Raw genomic sequence first — 15,690 nt, 5'->3', positions numbered from 1 at the left:
TTGAAAAAACTCTGGCAAAAACAACCTAAATAAATGAAAGGTTATGGTAAATTCTGTGAGGAGCACGCAACAATTTACCACTTGAATTATTTAAAATTCCCATTTAGTGCGATGACTTAACCAAAGTAAAATACTGCAGTTCTGAATTAATACCAACACCACACAAAAATTGTCACTTTTTATGTCTGTGTTTTCCCCAGTGCTTTGACAGATAAAAACTACGTGTAATGAAATACTCTAGTTCATGCATTCATTAACAATTGCTTAACTGGACTTTCAGGTATTTTACAGCCCTCCAACAGCGAATAATATGACCTGAAGGTAGCTGCTTTAACAACAACCCCATTGGTTAAACTATCATTAATGTTTACATGCTTCCACATGCAAGCATGAAAATACAAGTAATAAATTCCTTTATGCAGGCACCCACCAATCTACCAATTAAGACACTAAATGACAGATTACACTAAATGTTTTTGCGGCTGATTAATATTGTGCTAACAAAATTTAGTTCTCTGCCATCGTCTTTCACCATTAGAAAAAATGTTGCTTAGCTAACCCCATCAATAACTTCATTCTAAATTACCTCTCAGAGCCAAACCACAACAACAGAACAACAAAAAGAAAAAAAGTTCTTTCGTTCATCAGTCTTCTGAATACGACAACAAATCATTTTTATTAAATGAATGACCAGCAGTGTTACTGTCGTCATACTGTTCACACACACACAATAAAACAACTTTATGGACCATAAACATCTGGTTTAGCAGTTTGAAACGTTACTTCTTCTTGCCAGTTTTTGGAGCTTTGTCTAGTCCCTGGATGTACTTGCGTGGGATTTGATAATGATCTGAAATTGAAATAAGACAAAATGACTTCGTTCTTTAGAAATGAAACAATCCAAATCAACTGTTGGAATAAAGCTTAACATACACTACCAGTCGAAAAATTGGACACATCTTCTCATTAAATGGTCTGTCTTTAGTTTCATGTCTATTTACACCGCAGACTGTCACTGAAGGCATCCAAACTATGACTGAACACATAAGGAATTATGTAGTAAACAAAAAAGTGTGAAATAAGTAAAAACATGTTTTATATTTTAGATTCTTCAAAGTAGCCACCCTTTGCTTTGATTACTGCTTTGCACTCCCGATAAGCTTCATGAGGGAGTCACTTGGAAGTCTTGAAGCAGTTCCCAGAGATGATGAGCCCTTGTTGGCCCTTTTGCCTTCACTCTGTGGTCCATCTCAATCCAAACCATCTTGACTGGGTTTAGGTCAGGTGACTTAGGAGGCCATGTCCATCATTCTTCTTCTTGGTCAAATAGCCCTTACACAACCTGGAGGTGTGTTTGGGGTCATTGCCCTGTTGAAAAATAAATGACTGTCCCACTAAATACAAATCAGATGAGATGGCATGTCACTACAGGATGCTGTGGTAGCCATGCTGGTTCAGTGTGTCTTCAATTTTGAATAAATCCCCAACAGTGTCACCAGCAAAGCACCCACACACCATCACACCTCCTCTTCTATGCTTGGCGGTGGGAACCATGCATGTAGAGAACATCGGTTCACCTTTTCTGCGTTGCACAAAGACATGGCAGGTGGAACCAAAGATCTCAAATTTGGACTCATCAGACCAAAGCACAGATTTCCACTGATCTAATGTCCATCCCTGGTGTTTCTTGGCCCAAACTAATCTCTTCTGCTTGTTGTTTTTCCTTAGTAGTGGTTTCTTAGCAGCTATTTGACCATAAAGGTCTGATTGGTCAGTCTCCTCTGAGCAGTTGATGTAAAGATGTGTCTGTTACTACAATTCCGTGTGGCTTTTATCTGGGCTCTAATCTGAGGTACTGTTATCTTGCGATTTCTGAGGCTAGTGACTCAGATGAACTTATCCTCAGCAGCAGAGGCGACTCTTGGTCTTCCTTTCCTGAGGTGGTCCTCACGTGAGTCAGTTTTCTCGTAGCACTTGATGGTTTTTGCAACTGCACTTGGGGATACGTTCAAAGCTTTTGTAACTTTCTGAACTGACTGACCTTCAGTTCTGAAAGTAATGATGGATTGCCGTTTCTCTTTACTTAACTGATTGGTTCTTGCCATAATATGGATTGTAACAGTTCTCAAATAGGGCTGTCAACTCTGTACCAACTTGACTTTTGCACAACACAACTGATGGTCCCAACCCCATTAAGAAGGCAAGAAATTCCACAAATTAACCTTGACAAGGCATACCTGTGAAGTGAAGACCATTTCATGTGACTACCTCATGAAACTCAGAGATTCCAAGAGTGTGCAAAGCAGTAATCAAAGCAAAGGGTGGCTATTTTGAAGAATCTGAAATATAAAACATGTTTTGACTGATTTCACACTTCTTTGTTTAGAACATAATTCCATATGTGTTCATTCAAGTAGTCATGAAAATAAAGAAAAAACATTAAATGAGAAGATGTGTCCATACCTTTGACTGGTAATGGATGTCAAGTATAATTAAGTTCTATACCGAGAAGCAGATTGCCGACTTGATGAATTTGGTTGCCTTGGATCTGGACCAGGATTTTGTCCTTGGCTCCTGGGATTGGATGTAAGACCGAGCTGGCCTGAACTCTGTGCTGCAAAGCAGTGGCCACAACCGCAGGATCCAAACCATACACTTCCAGATTCTTTATCAGAGTAACCTACAGGTGGCACAACAAGAAGAGTTTGAACAATAAATCAGTTGGGATGGATCATGAACTGATGTTTGCTTAATGTCGACCATAAAGTAACATGAAACTGTTGTACAGAAAAGCCAAAGGTAAGTCTGAGGTCATTTGAAAATATTGTCTCCATTACATAGTTTATAGAAATGGGAAGCACTGACAAGTTTAATCTTCCACTGAAGAATGCCCCCCACTACATGCATCAACCAATCAGATCGTTCATAGAAGTGTCATGATTCCAGGAATGTGCCCTGTGAAATGACGGGCAATGAAATGTCAGTCCATCACTTTGGTTAGAAATGAAATATCCGTTGGAAAGACTGTCATGGAAAGTTTGTTCAGACACTCGTGATTCCTATTGGTTGAACAACTTCAGTGGTCCCCTGAGCTTCCATCTACCACAAACATTTGGGGACTTTCAAGATAAACTGGAAAAAACTTAAAGTAAATCCAATCCTTTCTGTGATCTGCTGTTATGATAATCCTCTCTGAACTCAATTAATGAGGTTAAACATCTTAGCAGTGTAAACAAGGCCTTTTAATTGAAGAAACCAGTATGTTGGCGCCTTAGTCGTCAGTTCAGTTAATCCTGAATCATAGTAATAAATCCCAGGATGCTGTCATAAAAAGCATCTGGGGCTTTGATGTGTCAGCTGCATGACAGAATGATGAGTCAATCTGCCGTTGAACCAAATTAGATACATAAACTAGCTAACTACGTGTCGACAAGATTGGAAACATCAACAGTTAGGAGTTAGTCAGCTTCAAAGTTCCGATGTGCCAAAGCACAGGCTGTTACACTTTCTAAACTCTCTTTTTGAAACTACACAAAAAATCCACATTGATCTAGGGTGAGCAGTGTAGCAATGTAGCAAAAGTTCTCACCTTCTTATTGGAGCCTCGAGAAGCCACAGAGATGTCTATAGGCTCAACATGGCCTTTCTTTATAATAGATGCTTGTCCAGGGAACACAACTTGATAACACTCCTGCATCCGTCCCATTGTCCTGTTAAAAATATGTTTAGATGTAGTTAGATGATAAAGAGACTGAGATCTAGTTGAACTGTGTTAAATATAAACATATGCCTATCTAGCACAAATATGTATAGCATATGATCACCAAAAGCTCCATGTCGATGAAAGCTGGACACTCCTTTCAATTACACAAAAGCTAGCTTCAATGCCCATTGTACACAATACAAATCCTTCTAACTAGATGATTTCTGAGCCAAGCAATATTAATTTACCCAAACAATGCCCTAATACTCAAGACTTTCTAATTTCCAAGGGGTATTCACAGTGGCGGTGCTGTCACTTACAATATACTTATGTTCTGTAATAGACATCAAAACAGACATAAGTCGTGCTGTGTCCAAACTTATGGCCATGGCTGTATATTGTAAGTGACAATTTTGTGGTATTTTCTAAGATTCACAAGCGTCATGGTACTTGTGTCCAAACTTATGGCCATGGCTGTACTTTGAAATTATAAACAATTGTGCCAACTGATGATTTGGAGATCTGAAGCATCTTTGAAATGGCTCCAAGTGACTTTCCAGCCTTGCTAAAATCAATGATTGGCTTCTTTAGATCTGTACTCAGCTCTTTAGACTTTCCTGCTGTGGTGTTTGTGGCAGAATGTAAGAGTGTCAAATGGACCCTAAATAAAATGGTTCAGAGAAGTCAGCAGCTGTCACCAATTGTAATTACTCACAAGTAAGAGGTCATGCCACTAACAGCATTTTAATAACACAACTGTTAAAATCACTGAAACTGATCATTCAAGTTGCTGTATGTATATTTTTGAAGCAGCAGGTTTTGTCATATTTTCAAGATCTATATTAGATCTATGGAAGAACCAAAACATATGATTGTTTTTGAGACAAAGATGCAAGCACTACAATCATTCCATCACAGAAAATTAGGAGTTGTAGGACTTATTGAAGAAAGAAGATTGCCATGATATACAAGGTCTTTACAAGTGCATATAATGGATGTTAGTGAATGGCTGACCTTTAAAATGTCACAGTATTTCTATACAATATCTATACATTCCCCTGTGCAGCCTGTCAAAGTAGTTGAGTGTAAAGCTTTCCAGATCTAGCTAAACTATAAAAAATAAACAGAAAAACAAAAATAGTCTTACCTGCTAAACAGGTCATCCCACTTGAGAGACTCTACCTCCTGGTACTCAGATTTTTCCAGCAAGCAATCACATAGAGTAGGATTGATGGTCACATAACTGGTGCAGGGGAAGAGAAGTACTGATGTTGGATGGATGGCACTTATAAACAGGAAGAATGCAGTCTTTTGTAGCTATGCCAGTGCCATCACAGGCTTAATTCAATTTAAATCAATCACTATCAGTTTGTTTCAGAAGAGAAAACTCACTAATTTTCATGACGCAAAAACCCTCCGAAAAAACCCAAAACTCATAAGATGGCATCAGAGTCACATGTATACATATTACTTGACTGTAATAAGAATACGTGGTTTAAGGTCAGCTTTGTGTTTTGTTCAATGGAAATTAAAGCTGCTCTTTTGTCACTGCCAAATTCTAAAAAACAACACAAAATAAAACAAAAAAGGTGTGCTCGGGGTTTTCAGTTTTCAATATCTGAGGTTCTTTCTCTTTTATACAAGTCAATGAGTAAACAGAATTAAACATATGAAATACCAGTTCATTAAAAAATTCTGAATTTATCATCTAAACATGTCTATACAGGCATGCTCTGCGTACTGAATGTGCTCTACATCTACATCACACCCTTAGAAAGTTTAAGCATGTTCTTACTTCTTATTATTTTCATCCACCAGTTCATTTTTCTTCACATATTCTGTGACGATGCTTCTCACTTCAGCAGCATGCAGTGTTGTTCCTTTCCTGCAGAGTTCATCATTGCGAAAATGTTAGAAATTCAAGCCACAATTTTCAGCTTGCCAATTTCAAGAGTTGGCAAATACCACTATTTCTTCTCAATCATGCATGAATTATTTCTGGGGAGATAAGTAAACTTACACCCTCATGAAGATTAGAAATGCTCAAGCTGATTCAACATCATTTTGAAGCATCTATAAAGTTTATGCTAAACATACTTTGTCGAACTCACTGGCACAAGTGGAATGAACAAAATACTAAAGACACTGAACAGTAAAATGCATCACATTTGAGAACTTGCAGAGATGCAGCCTTTAAAATGTTAAATTAACACCTCTCAAACCACTTCAAATAAAACTAGACATGATAATTTTCATGAGAGTAGGTAACATTGTCATACTACACGGTATTTGCACTGGTTTGGTGTTTCATTAGAACCAGAAACTGAATGTGAATATAGCAGGTTTACTAAAGTTGTACACCACAGAATGTAAAACCTGAACTGTATTGCCTGTCTTTAGATAGACAGTTCCCTATGATAAGCATTCAGCTCCCCTGGGAAGTTTTCCCTTTTAATTGCATTTCAACATTCAGTCATGAACAATTTAATTTGGCTTTTTATATGACGCGTATATATAATGTATAGAGAATATATATATATATATATATATATATATGAGGAAATAATGAGGCAAAACTATTTTAACATAACATCGCATCTTAAAATGTTAAAACAGTGAATGGATCTGAACACTTTCTGAAGGCAGTCTTTAATCAGACCTGATGATACAGAACAATGCCAGCACCAAAACTGTAACCCTATTTTGTTTAAAATGTATAGAAAAATAGGCGATTGCACATGTATTCACCCCTTTAAACACAAGATTTTGTTAATGCACCTTTAGCTGCAATTACAGCATTGACCCTGTGTGGATAGGACAGTTACCCTTGTATATCCTGAAACCACAGTTTTACCCCATTCTTTATTTGCAAAGCTGTCAGGTTGCACAGTGATCATAAGTGAACAGCCCATTTCAAGTCCAGCCACAAATTCTCAGTTGGATTGAGGTCAGAATTCTGACTCGGCCTTTCCAGAACATTTGTCGTGTTGACATGAATCAATTTCTGTGTAGGTTTTGCGGTTTGCTTCAGGTCATTGTCTTTCTCGAAAACAAATCTTCTCCCAAGTCACAGTTCTCTTGCAGACTGCATCAGGTTGTCCTCCAGGCTGCTTTTCTACATTTATTTTACCCTCAGCCTTCACAATCCTTCCAGGGCCTACTGCCAAGACACATCACACATCATGATGCTGCCACCACCATGCTTTACAGTGGGGATGGTGTTTGTGGCAATGTGATGTCTGGTGTCCAGCAAATTAAGCATCTAATCTGATGGCCAAAAAGCCAAATTTTGGTCTCATCAGACCAAAGAACCTTTTTCCAGTTATATCCAAGTACTTAAAGCTGCACACCTTCTCCACAAGTAATTTGTCTCTCCTGAGTGGAGTGTATGGTTTCTTCTAAAGTCCACAATCAGCTTCTTGGTTTTACAGCAGGTTGTTGGTCTGACACACTGTGACAGGCTGTCAACCTCCTCTGTGTGCGACACTCTTTGTGCTAAAGAATTTCCCTCAGAATCACTTAAGGTTTAATCTTATCTAATGTTATTTGACAAACTGTTTGTTTAATTAATTTACATGCCTTTGTAGAAATCTGTTTTCACATTGACATCAAAGACTGTTTTTCTTTTGGAAATTCCTGTGCAATAAGCCATATTAAATTGACTGGTGATTCAGCATTGAAAAGCAATAAAATGAGAAAACCTCAAGCAGGTTTTCTCATCTTGGGTGGATACTTTTAATAAGCATTCTATATAAAATACACAAGACTCAATCAGAAAATGGGCATGGCATGTTTAAGACACATTAACAAACACTCCTTGGAGTGAAAACGTGTCTGATGTGGGTTTCGCACAAAAACCTCAATCGCCGAGTTAAAATTCCACCCAAAAATTCTCTATTTGGGAGCATTTAGCAGCTTCAGCCTCAGGGCAAAGTGGTGTGCACGCTGACACAGTGTTGTGGCTTACTGGTCCACCAGAATGAAACACAGTCATCACTGACATTATTAGGAACATCCATGCTTTTCCAATTATGATGCATCAAAATGTCTGCTGTGAAAAACACTCATGGAAAAAAAGAAGTTGCGAACATGACATGCGTCTGTTAAAAATCATACGTCACATTAAATCTGAAAAAAATGACAGAACTGCTGTTTGAACCATATGACACGAGGCTGCGAGAAGAGGCAGAATTTGCTAAATGAGGGTGATTCAGGTGTCATAAACTTCTGTTTACTGCTTTCTACAGGAGAAATTCCTTAGTGTCTATCACGTATCAAGCTGCAAATGAGCAAACAAAGGAAACACATTTGAAGACTAGGAGTTGTTTGACTAGTGGGATGCTAATATCACCTCATGCCTTAAAAGACTGGTGGATCGCAGCCCTCCTGGGGCTGCTGGGGATTCAGTGTCTCTTCCTGTGTAAACAAAAGCTTCAACGCTACCTGCTATGTTCCCCTGCTGTCTGAACCATGCAAACATGCTGCAAGAAGAGGCAGGGTTATGAAAACACACAATCACACACCTCTTGTTCGCATCCAAAAAGAGAGGCTCCAGCCGAGCAGGAACAGAGTACAGAGTTTTGATCTCCGGAGGATGGTACGTTATTTCTCCTTCCCCTCCATCCTGCACCACAGCTGCTTCAACATCTGTCTCCTCTGGAATGCTAAAGGAGCGCAATCTATAAAATGTTTAAGTATGACAAGGAAAACACAGGCTAATCAATGTGAGTATGGGCGGGTTGCTAGTTAGAATCTCCACCAAGAATTTCTTGCAGCTGAGACAAAGTTGACTCACTCTGGATTTTTCCAGTCCACCTCCACAATGCTCTCCACACCCTTGGTGAGTTCTTTAACTCGGACAAGATGATGCTGCTGCTGCATGGCCTGGAGAAACTTGGAAAGCTGTTGGGGAAAAAACATACATAATTATGGAGTTACACAACTCCTACTATGTGTAAAATATATTCTGGACAGCTGATATACCTTTTTATAGCTGGATTTCTTGATATCAAGTTGTTTTCCACTTGGGCTGAAAAGAGCAAGATGTTTTAAGTATCCTTTTTATTCCCCCTTGTCACCTCTAAAAAATATGAACTGTACTTTACCAGCAGGAGAACATGTGGATGCGGAGAAATGTGCTGGTCAGCAGAGGGAGCTCCGACTTCTTCACCTTGCTCTTGAGAGCATGCAGAAAGCACTGCAACAGCAGGGTGTCCATTATCTCTGTAAAAATCAGGGCATGATCTGAGTCACATCTTTTCCTTCCTGAATGTGCTTTTCTTTTGCCACATCAGCAGACCTTAAAGCAGCAAACCACTCAAACACTCAATTCTGAGGAAAAAATTATGGAATCATCCTGTAAATTTCCATTTCCAAAACTAATACCTGCATGAAATTACATGTGCTCATTAGTCTGCAGTTAAAAAGGAGTCTCACATCTTGAAGAGCTGCTGCACCAAGTGGACTGACATGAAAGGAAGGTTGTAAAAGGCAAGTATACTGGTAGATCAAGGAAGACATCAAAGAGTCAAGACAGAAAACTTAAAGCAATATGTCTTGAAAACAGAAAATGCACAGCAAAACAAATGCGGAACAAATGGAGTCAACGGAAACCGGAGTCAACGGAAACCGGAGTCAACGTCTGTGATCGAACGGTAAGAAACCGCCTAAGGGAAATGGGATTTACATACAGAAAAGCTAAACGAAAGCCATCATTAACACCTAGACTGAAAAAAACAGGGTTACAATGGGCTAAGGAAAAGCAATGGTGGACTGTGAATGATGAATCGCAAATCTGCATAGGGCAAGGTGATGATGCAGGAACTTTTGTGTGGTGCCGTTGCAATGAGATTTATGAAGACAACTGTCTGAAGAAATCATGAAAATTTCCACAGCCATTGATGATATGAGGCTGCATGTCAGGTAAAGGCACTGGGGAGACGGCTGTCATCACGCCTTCAAAAAAAGCACATGTTTACGTTGACATTTTGGACATTTTTCTTATTCCATTAATTGAAAGTATGTTTGGGGAGGATTACATCATTTTTCAAGAGGATAATGCATCTTTCCATAGAGCAAAGACTGTGAAAACTTTCCTTGACGAAAGACACATAAGGTCAATGTCATGGCCTGCAAATAGTCCGGATCTCAATCCAACTGAAAATCTGTGGAGGATTTGAATAAAATGGTCCATGACAAGGCTCCAACCTGCAAAGCTGATCTGGCAACAACAACCAGAGAAAGTTGGAGCCAGAATGATGAAGAGTACTGTTTGTCACTCGTAAAGTCCAGGTCTCGGAGACTGCAAGCTGTTATAAAAGCCAGAGGGGGTGCAACAAAGTACTAGAGGTATGTTGTAGTGTTTTTTGTTGTTCATGATTCCATAATTTTCCCCTCAGAATTGAGTGATCCCTTATTTTTTCCCTCTGCCTGATCTAAAAAAGCATTTTTTATTGACTGCCACATTTTTTTTTTTACATTTCTTTTAGTGTTTCTTAAAGTCAGAAAGTTGTCATTTTAAATGACTTTAGTTTTGAGGCATGTCTGTCATCTGCTTTTTTCTATAAAATAAAAAACTGAATGAACACCCTCCGAGACTGGTGATTCCATAATTTTTGCCAGAGGTTGTAATGTAATGCGATTGGTGTATACATGTATTTACAACTAAACCTGTCATAAAGCAGATAAATAGGGTAGTAGATGTGACTAAATCTGGTACCTTGTGGGGTTTTCTGGTCATCCTGGTTCTCCTCCTCTTTCTCACTGCCCTTTTCATCCTTCTCTTCCTCTTTCTCAGCTAAGCTCAGCTCCTCAACACCAGAACAGGTTCGATTCATGGCAGATTCACCAGAGCTCTCTTGCTCTTCTACACACTTTTCAACCACATCATCCTCCTCTTTCTCAATAACATCACATTCCACTTCATCTACGTCTTGTCCTTCACTTTCGGGATCCGGTAAAGAAGGAGGACCTGACTTATCTCCAAATGCCCTGAAAAGGATAAAAGAATATGGAGGGAAAAAACACAATTCACTTGACTGTACATCAGCATTTAAATATGCTTGCTCCAGAGAGAGTAGTTGTTGGAAAGACAACTACTAATGAGGAGTTTGATAAACAATAAATAACAAGAATACCACTCTCATGTCTACCTGGTCAGTACACAGCTGCAGCCATAGTTAAATGGCTTAGTATAGTTTAATAACTTTTTAAGTCTTGATGGCCAGCTAATCAGCTTCTGGCTGTGGCTGCATATTTAAGGTATTAGTGAGTGATGTCAATCATTGCATGTAACTTTAGTGATGAACACAAATAAGCCTATTTGTTAAGCAACTCCAGAAGTATTTATTCAATAAATGTAGGAAGCTGGAAGCTATTTACCAAAGATAATCCATGTATGTGTGGAGAACACATAGTCCTCTGCCTTTCATACCCAAACTCTGCATCTCTGCACTGGACATGGCAGCTGTGCCAAGCGCAACAGGAGCTCTGCAAAGAACCAGGACAACTGCATCACACCCAAATTTACAAGGAATGTGTAAGAAGTCTATCCTTTCATCTATCTATCTTTTATTATGCATACCCGTTGCTTACGACTGTTACAGCACAGCAGTCTCCCTCTTTCACATCTGGGAGACCAGATGACGGCACCATCACACCTGGCAGCATGAGATCTGAAAAGAAGCACATTATTCACCTCTTGCTTCATATCAGTTTAAACGTGCAAAATATCTGCACAGGACTTTTGAGCTTGAACAAAGTAGCATACCTGCCCCCCCAATCAACTTTTGAAGCACGGGTGGCCATGTCCTGAATGTTGGTAGGAGATGAGGGTAACGCCAAAGCACATACACTGAAAAATATGACGACCAACAAGTTACTTGAAAGCAATTCTGTCAATCAGTCACCAGAATCCAGCTTCAGTGCTGGTTAATTACCTGTGGGATAAAGTCGTTTCTCCAGTTCAAAGAACAGCGGATTTTTGTGAAGAACATAAACTGTCACAGCTTCTCCCTTGTGTGCATATATCTTGACAACATTTAATTCCTCCTTGTTGGGGATCAGCTCAGACAGTTCATCACCAGACAGTGAAGGAAAGGCTGCAGATATGTCCGCTTTGAGCTTTCTCCTGGAGACAACCACAAAAGTAAAGGTCGGGAAGGACTTGAATATTTCCAGTCAAATATTTTACTTATTCACACCTGCAATACTGTATTTGCAATACTTCATTTTCAAACAATATCTACTATGTTTTCTTGTTAACTAAACACACCCTTCTGCTGTTTTCACACCCCTTAATTGTCCCATAAAAGTGGCCAAACTCATTAAACTTATCAGCTACCAGTATTTTTTTAAGTGACTGAAATTATTTTTACATTTACTTTCATTTGTATGTTTCTAAAACCACACTGGGCTTATTCCATCCCAAAACACCAAATATTCAGGAAGGTGGTTGCAGCACCATCTTCAATTTTACTGTGGGTGCTGGAGGTGGAAGATCATGATAAAGAAAAAAAGCTTTGTGTACAAAATTACAGGCTTATACTCCCAGTAGTTTTTGAGTTATGGCATTTTCAAATTTTAATAATTCAGGGCAAAATGCCCCCCCCCCCAATTCTCACCTGGAATTTTTAGGTTTTAAAATGCGTATATCTCTGCTTCTGGGTATCAGAGAGACTTGAATTTTTTTCTCCAAGCTCCCTACATGTTGGTGATGTCCAAGAAACAACACACACACACTCAGGAGAAGTCTCTACAGAGCAGGGGGGCTTGCCCAAAATGTATAAATTATTTGTAAAAACCACTCGCGAGTAGGGTTAAGGGTGTTAAAAATACCAGAAATCTTACAGATTAATGTCTTAGCACCATTTAGTATTGCTCTAGACCAGACTGGCTTATAACTTATACGGGGGGAGCCCTCTAAGCACATTATTTAGAGAGATATGGACGGCTGAACATCGCACCCCATGAAAAGAGCCTAATTTTCAAGGACCCTGAAGTCAATGTAGCACAGGTGGTAGAGATCTGCAAATTTGCACAGAAACTCATCTATCCTCTTACTATAGCCATGCAAAGTCCCAACTTCTAGCCATCACTGCATCATGCTCAATTTTACCCCCAAACTAGGCCATTACTGGCTACTGGCAAATCTTAATCTACACTATAGGGTACTATGTACAACAAGATGAAAATACATGTGTATCCACTGGTGTGGTAATTATGTTGGATGTGTATGATGCCAAATGGTGGCTTGGCATCGTTGAAGAGAAGTCTGAAGAGGATGGGGATGCAAGGATCCTGTTATTGCACCCAAACGGACCAGCAGTCTCCTTTAAATGGCCAGAGAGAGAAGACAGATGCTGGGTCCCATTTGAGCATGTACTCTGTACCATACCAGCACCCAGTACAAACAGGCTGGCATGCCAGTACAAACTGAATGCTGCAACAAGAACAAAGATTAGCAAAGCATTTGCAGACTACACTGCCAGGCACACACAAGTTACTTGAAAGTGATCTTCAGTTCAGTGTATCATTTGTATACATACATCCTTTTATGTACATGATATAACTATGTAGTGATATTATCCTTATGATAATATCTTTAATTCATCCTGTGTTCTATAAAAAGTTGATTGCAGGTATTTTAAATATAATTATACTTGCCTATGTAGTGACACAGGGCTTGAAAGTGCTTTGTTCTTCAAGATAAGGTATGTCGAGGAAATTTTGAGGTGAAATGATTTGTTCTGTAATTTCTTGAATGAAAGTAGGTATGTTCTATTAAATTCAGAAGTTCAGTGGGCAAAATTCAGCCCTTGCAAGTTATCTAAAAAATGTGGAAGTTATTTTTCCAACCCCAGTTGTACACACCAGCATAAATATGCACACTATATATGCATAACAGGTAATGTTCAGATTCGTGACTACCAAAAATGGCCTAGTTTGAGGGTAAAATTGAGCATGATGCAGTGATGGCTAGAAGTTGGGACTTTGCATGGCTATAGTAAGAGGATAGATGAGTTTCTATGCAAATTTGCAGATCTCTACCACCTGTGCTACATTGACTTCAGGGTCCTTGACAATTAGGCACTTTTCATGGGGGGCAATTTTCAGCAGTCCATATCTCTCTAAATAATGTGCTTAGAGGGCTCCCCCTGTATAGGTTACAAGCCAGTCTGGTCTAGAGCAATACTAAATGGTGCTAAGACATTAATCTGTAAGATTTCTGGTATTTTTAACACCCTTAACCCTACTCGCGAGTGCTTTTTACAAATAATTTATACATTTTGGGCAAGCCCCCCTGCTCTGTAGAGACTTCTCCTGAGTGTGTATGTTGTTTCTAGGACATCACCAACATGTAGGGAGCTTGGAGAAAAAAATTCAAGTCTCTCTGATACCCAGAAGCAGAGATATAAGCATTTCAAAACCTAAAAATTCCAGGCGAGGATTGGGTGGAGGGCATTTTGGCCTGAATTATTAAAATTTGAAAATGCCATAACTCAAAAACTACTGGGAGTAGATGCCTGTAATTTTGCACATAAAGTTTTTATTTTATTTTTTTATCATGATCTCCCACCACTATCTTCCAAAGCCAAATTGAAAATGCTGCTGCAACCCCCATCTGTGAATTCAGACAGAATTGGTCACTAGCTTGTCAGGAATAACATTTTTCTCTGACATCATATTATTATCTTTCCTTTTGGCTAAGACGATTAAATTATAAATATTTTTTGTCAGTATGATGAAGTTTGTTGCAATTTCAAAGTCCAGGTGAGCTTAATCAACATGGTGACGTGATATAATAACCAGAAGTTCCTTGTCATCTAATCAGAGTCAGAAACAAAGGGCCAGACTGACTCTAACAGAGGAAGTGTGTATTTAATTATCGCCCAAATCAGCATTACAGTGGTAAACAATACACAGTACATTGCCTAAATATTGACTGACACTGCTATTCCCAACTGATAATAGCTGGCATTCACTGCAAATTTACTCACAATTGTTATACTGATGCTATCTAAATCTTTATCTATTTATGTATAGCTTCAACATGATCAAGTATGAAGCCTGATAAAAGCACTGCTTTAGTTTTAGCTTGTTCTCGTCAGATTTTTTAAAAAGCAGGTTTCTATTCATCTCTTCACAGAATAATTGACATAACCTACAGCAATGAATAAATGACGACCAGCTGAAGCCTGGGTTAAGCTGTTAGCAGGTACCAGCACTGACTCACCTGTCTGATCCTTTGATTACAGTGTTGGATTTGACACGAAAAGCTTTGGCAAACATTTTCTCAGAAAATAAACTAGCGTCGGTGAGATGAATACAGCGCGTCCCCTTCTCGGGAAATCTCTCTGTAATTCAGCATACTAGCACAGCTCTTCGTAAACAACCCATTTTATTCGATAAATAGTCTTCTTTGCTGGCCTATAGTCATTTGCTGTTCCTCGTTGGGATACGCTGGTCCGGCGCATATTTATTTCCGACGTGAAACTGCACCGCACCAAAGCGATGTAACATTTGTTCCGCAGGACAAACCAAGCACATGAACGTATTTATATTTTCTTAATTTGTCAGAATTGTATGTGTCAATATGTAATTGAGGGACTTTTGAAGTCCATTGGATATATCCTGCATACATTTTTATTAAAAGTTAAGAAAATATTGTTTTTTTATGTTGATTATGATCATGTCTTTACCAATTCCATAATTATTTACTATGAAAACAATCATTTATTAATTAAAATACTGTATATTACTAAAAAATCGACTAAATAACAGTTCGTATTTCATAACAACCATATTCTAATTATCTAAACAACAATAAAATGTGCTCATTAAAAATTTGTTTTAATTGTGTTCATTTTATTCAGTTGAGATAAACATGACAGATATTTCTTTTTTGCAATATATCAAATTTTATACAGAAAATAACAAATTTTATCTGTGTCTGAGAAATCACTTTCAACTAAGTTACAAAAACATCT

At 38.6% G+C, this 15,690-nt stretch overlaps 1 protein-coding gene across 1 annotated transcript; it reads right to left on the bottom strand.

The window, feature by feature from the left end:
- Window positions 1-650: 650 nt before the first annotated feature.
- Window positions 651-15,191, bottom strand: eif2d (eukaryotic translation initiation factor 2D). The gene is made up of 15 exons (XM_022201916.2): window positions 14,937-15,191; window positions 11,641-11,831; window positions 11,472-11,555; window positions 11,286-11,376; window positions 11,084-11,191; window positions 10,422-10,693; window positions 8,809-8,926; window positions 8,687-8,732; window positions 8,499-8,605; window positions 8,227-8,382; window positions 5,499-5,588; window positions 4,851-4,946; window positions 3,590-3,710; window positions 2,506-2,680; window positions 651-850 (listed from the first exon to the last, which is right to left on the bottom strand). The coding sequence occupies exons 1-15, from the start codon at window positions 14,990-14,992 to the stop codon at window positions 780-782; spliced, it is 1,782 nt and encodes a 593-aa protein (XP_022057608.1). The 5' UTR covers window positions 14,993-15,191; the 3' UTR covers window positions 651-779.
- Window positions 15,192-15,690: the final 499 nt, after the last annotated feature.

Source organism: Acanthochromis polyacanthus, chromosome 6, assembly GCF_021347895.1.
Source record: "Acanthochromis polyacanthus isolate Apoly-LR-REF ecotype Palm Island chromosome 6, KAUST_Apoly_ChrSc, whole genome shotgun sequence".
In the NCBI taxonomy this organism is placed as follows: domain Eukaryota; kingdom Metazoa; phylum Chordata; class Actinopteri; family Pomacentridae; genus Acanthochromis; species Acanthochromis polyacanthus.
Note: the sequence above shows the minus strand (reverse complement) of the source record. Positions and strands in the feature narration are given on the sequence as shown.

Excerpts from the sequence above, each read along its gene's own strand:
- eif2d (XM_022201916.2), bottom strand. The coding sequence starts at position 14,992 with ATGTTTGCCAAAGCTTTTCGTGTCAAATCCAACACTGTAATCAAAGGA. Across the intron at positions 11,192-11,285 it reads GTAACAGTCGTAAGCAACGG|AGCTCCTGTTGCGCTTGGCA; the intron begins GTATGCATAATA and ends GGTTCTTTGCAG. Across the intron at positions 4,947-5,498 it reads GTGGATGAAAATAATAAGAA|TTATGTGACCATCAATCCTA; the intron begins GTAAGAACATGC and ends CCCCTGCACCAG.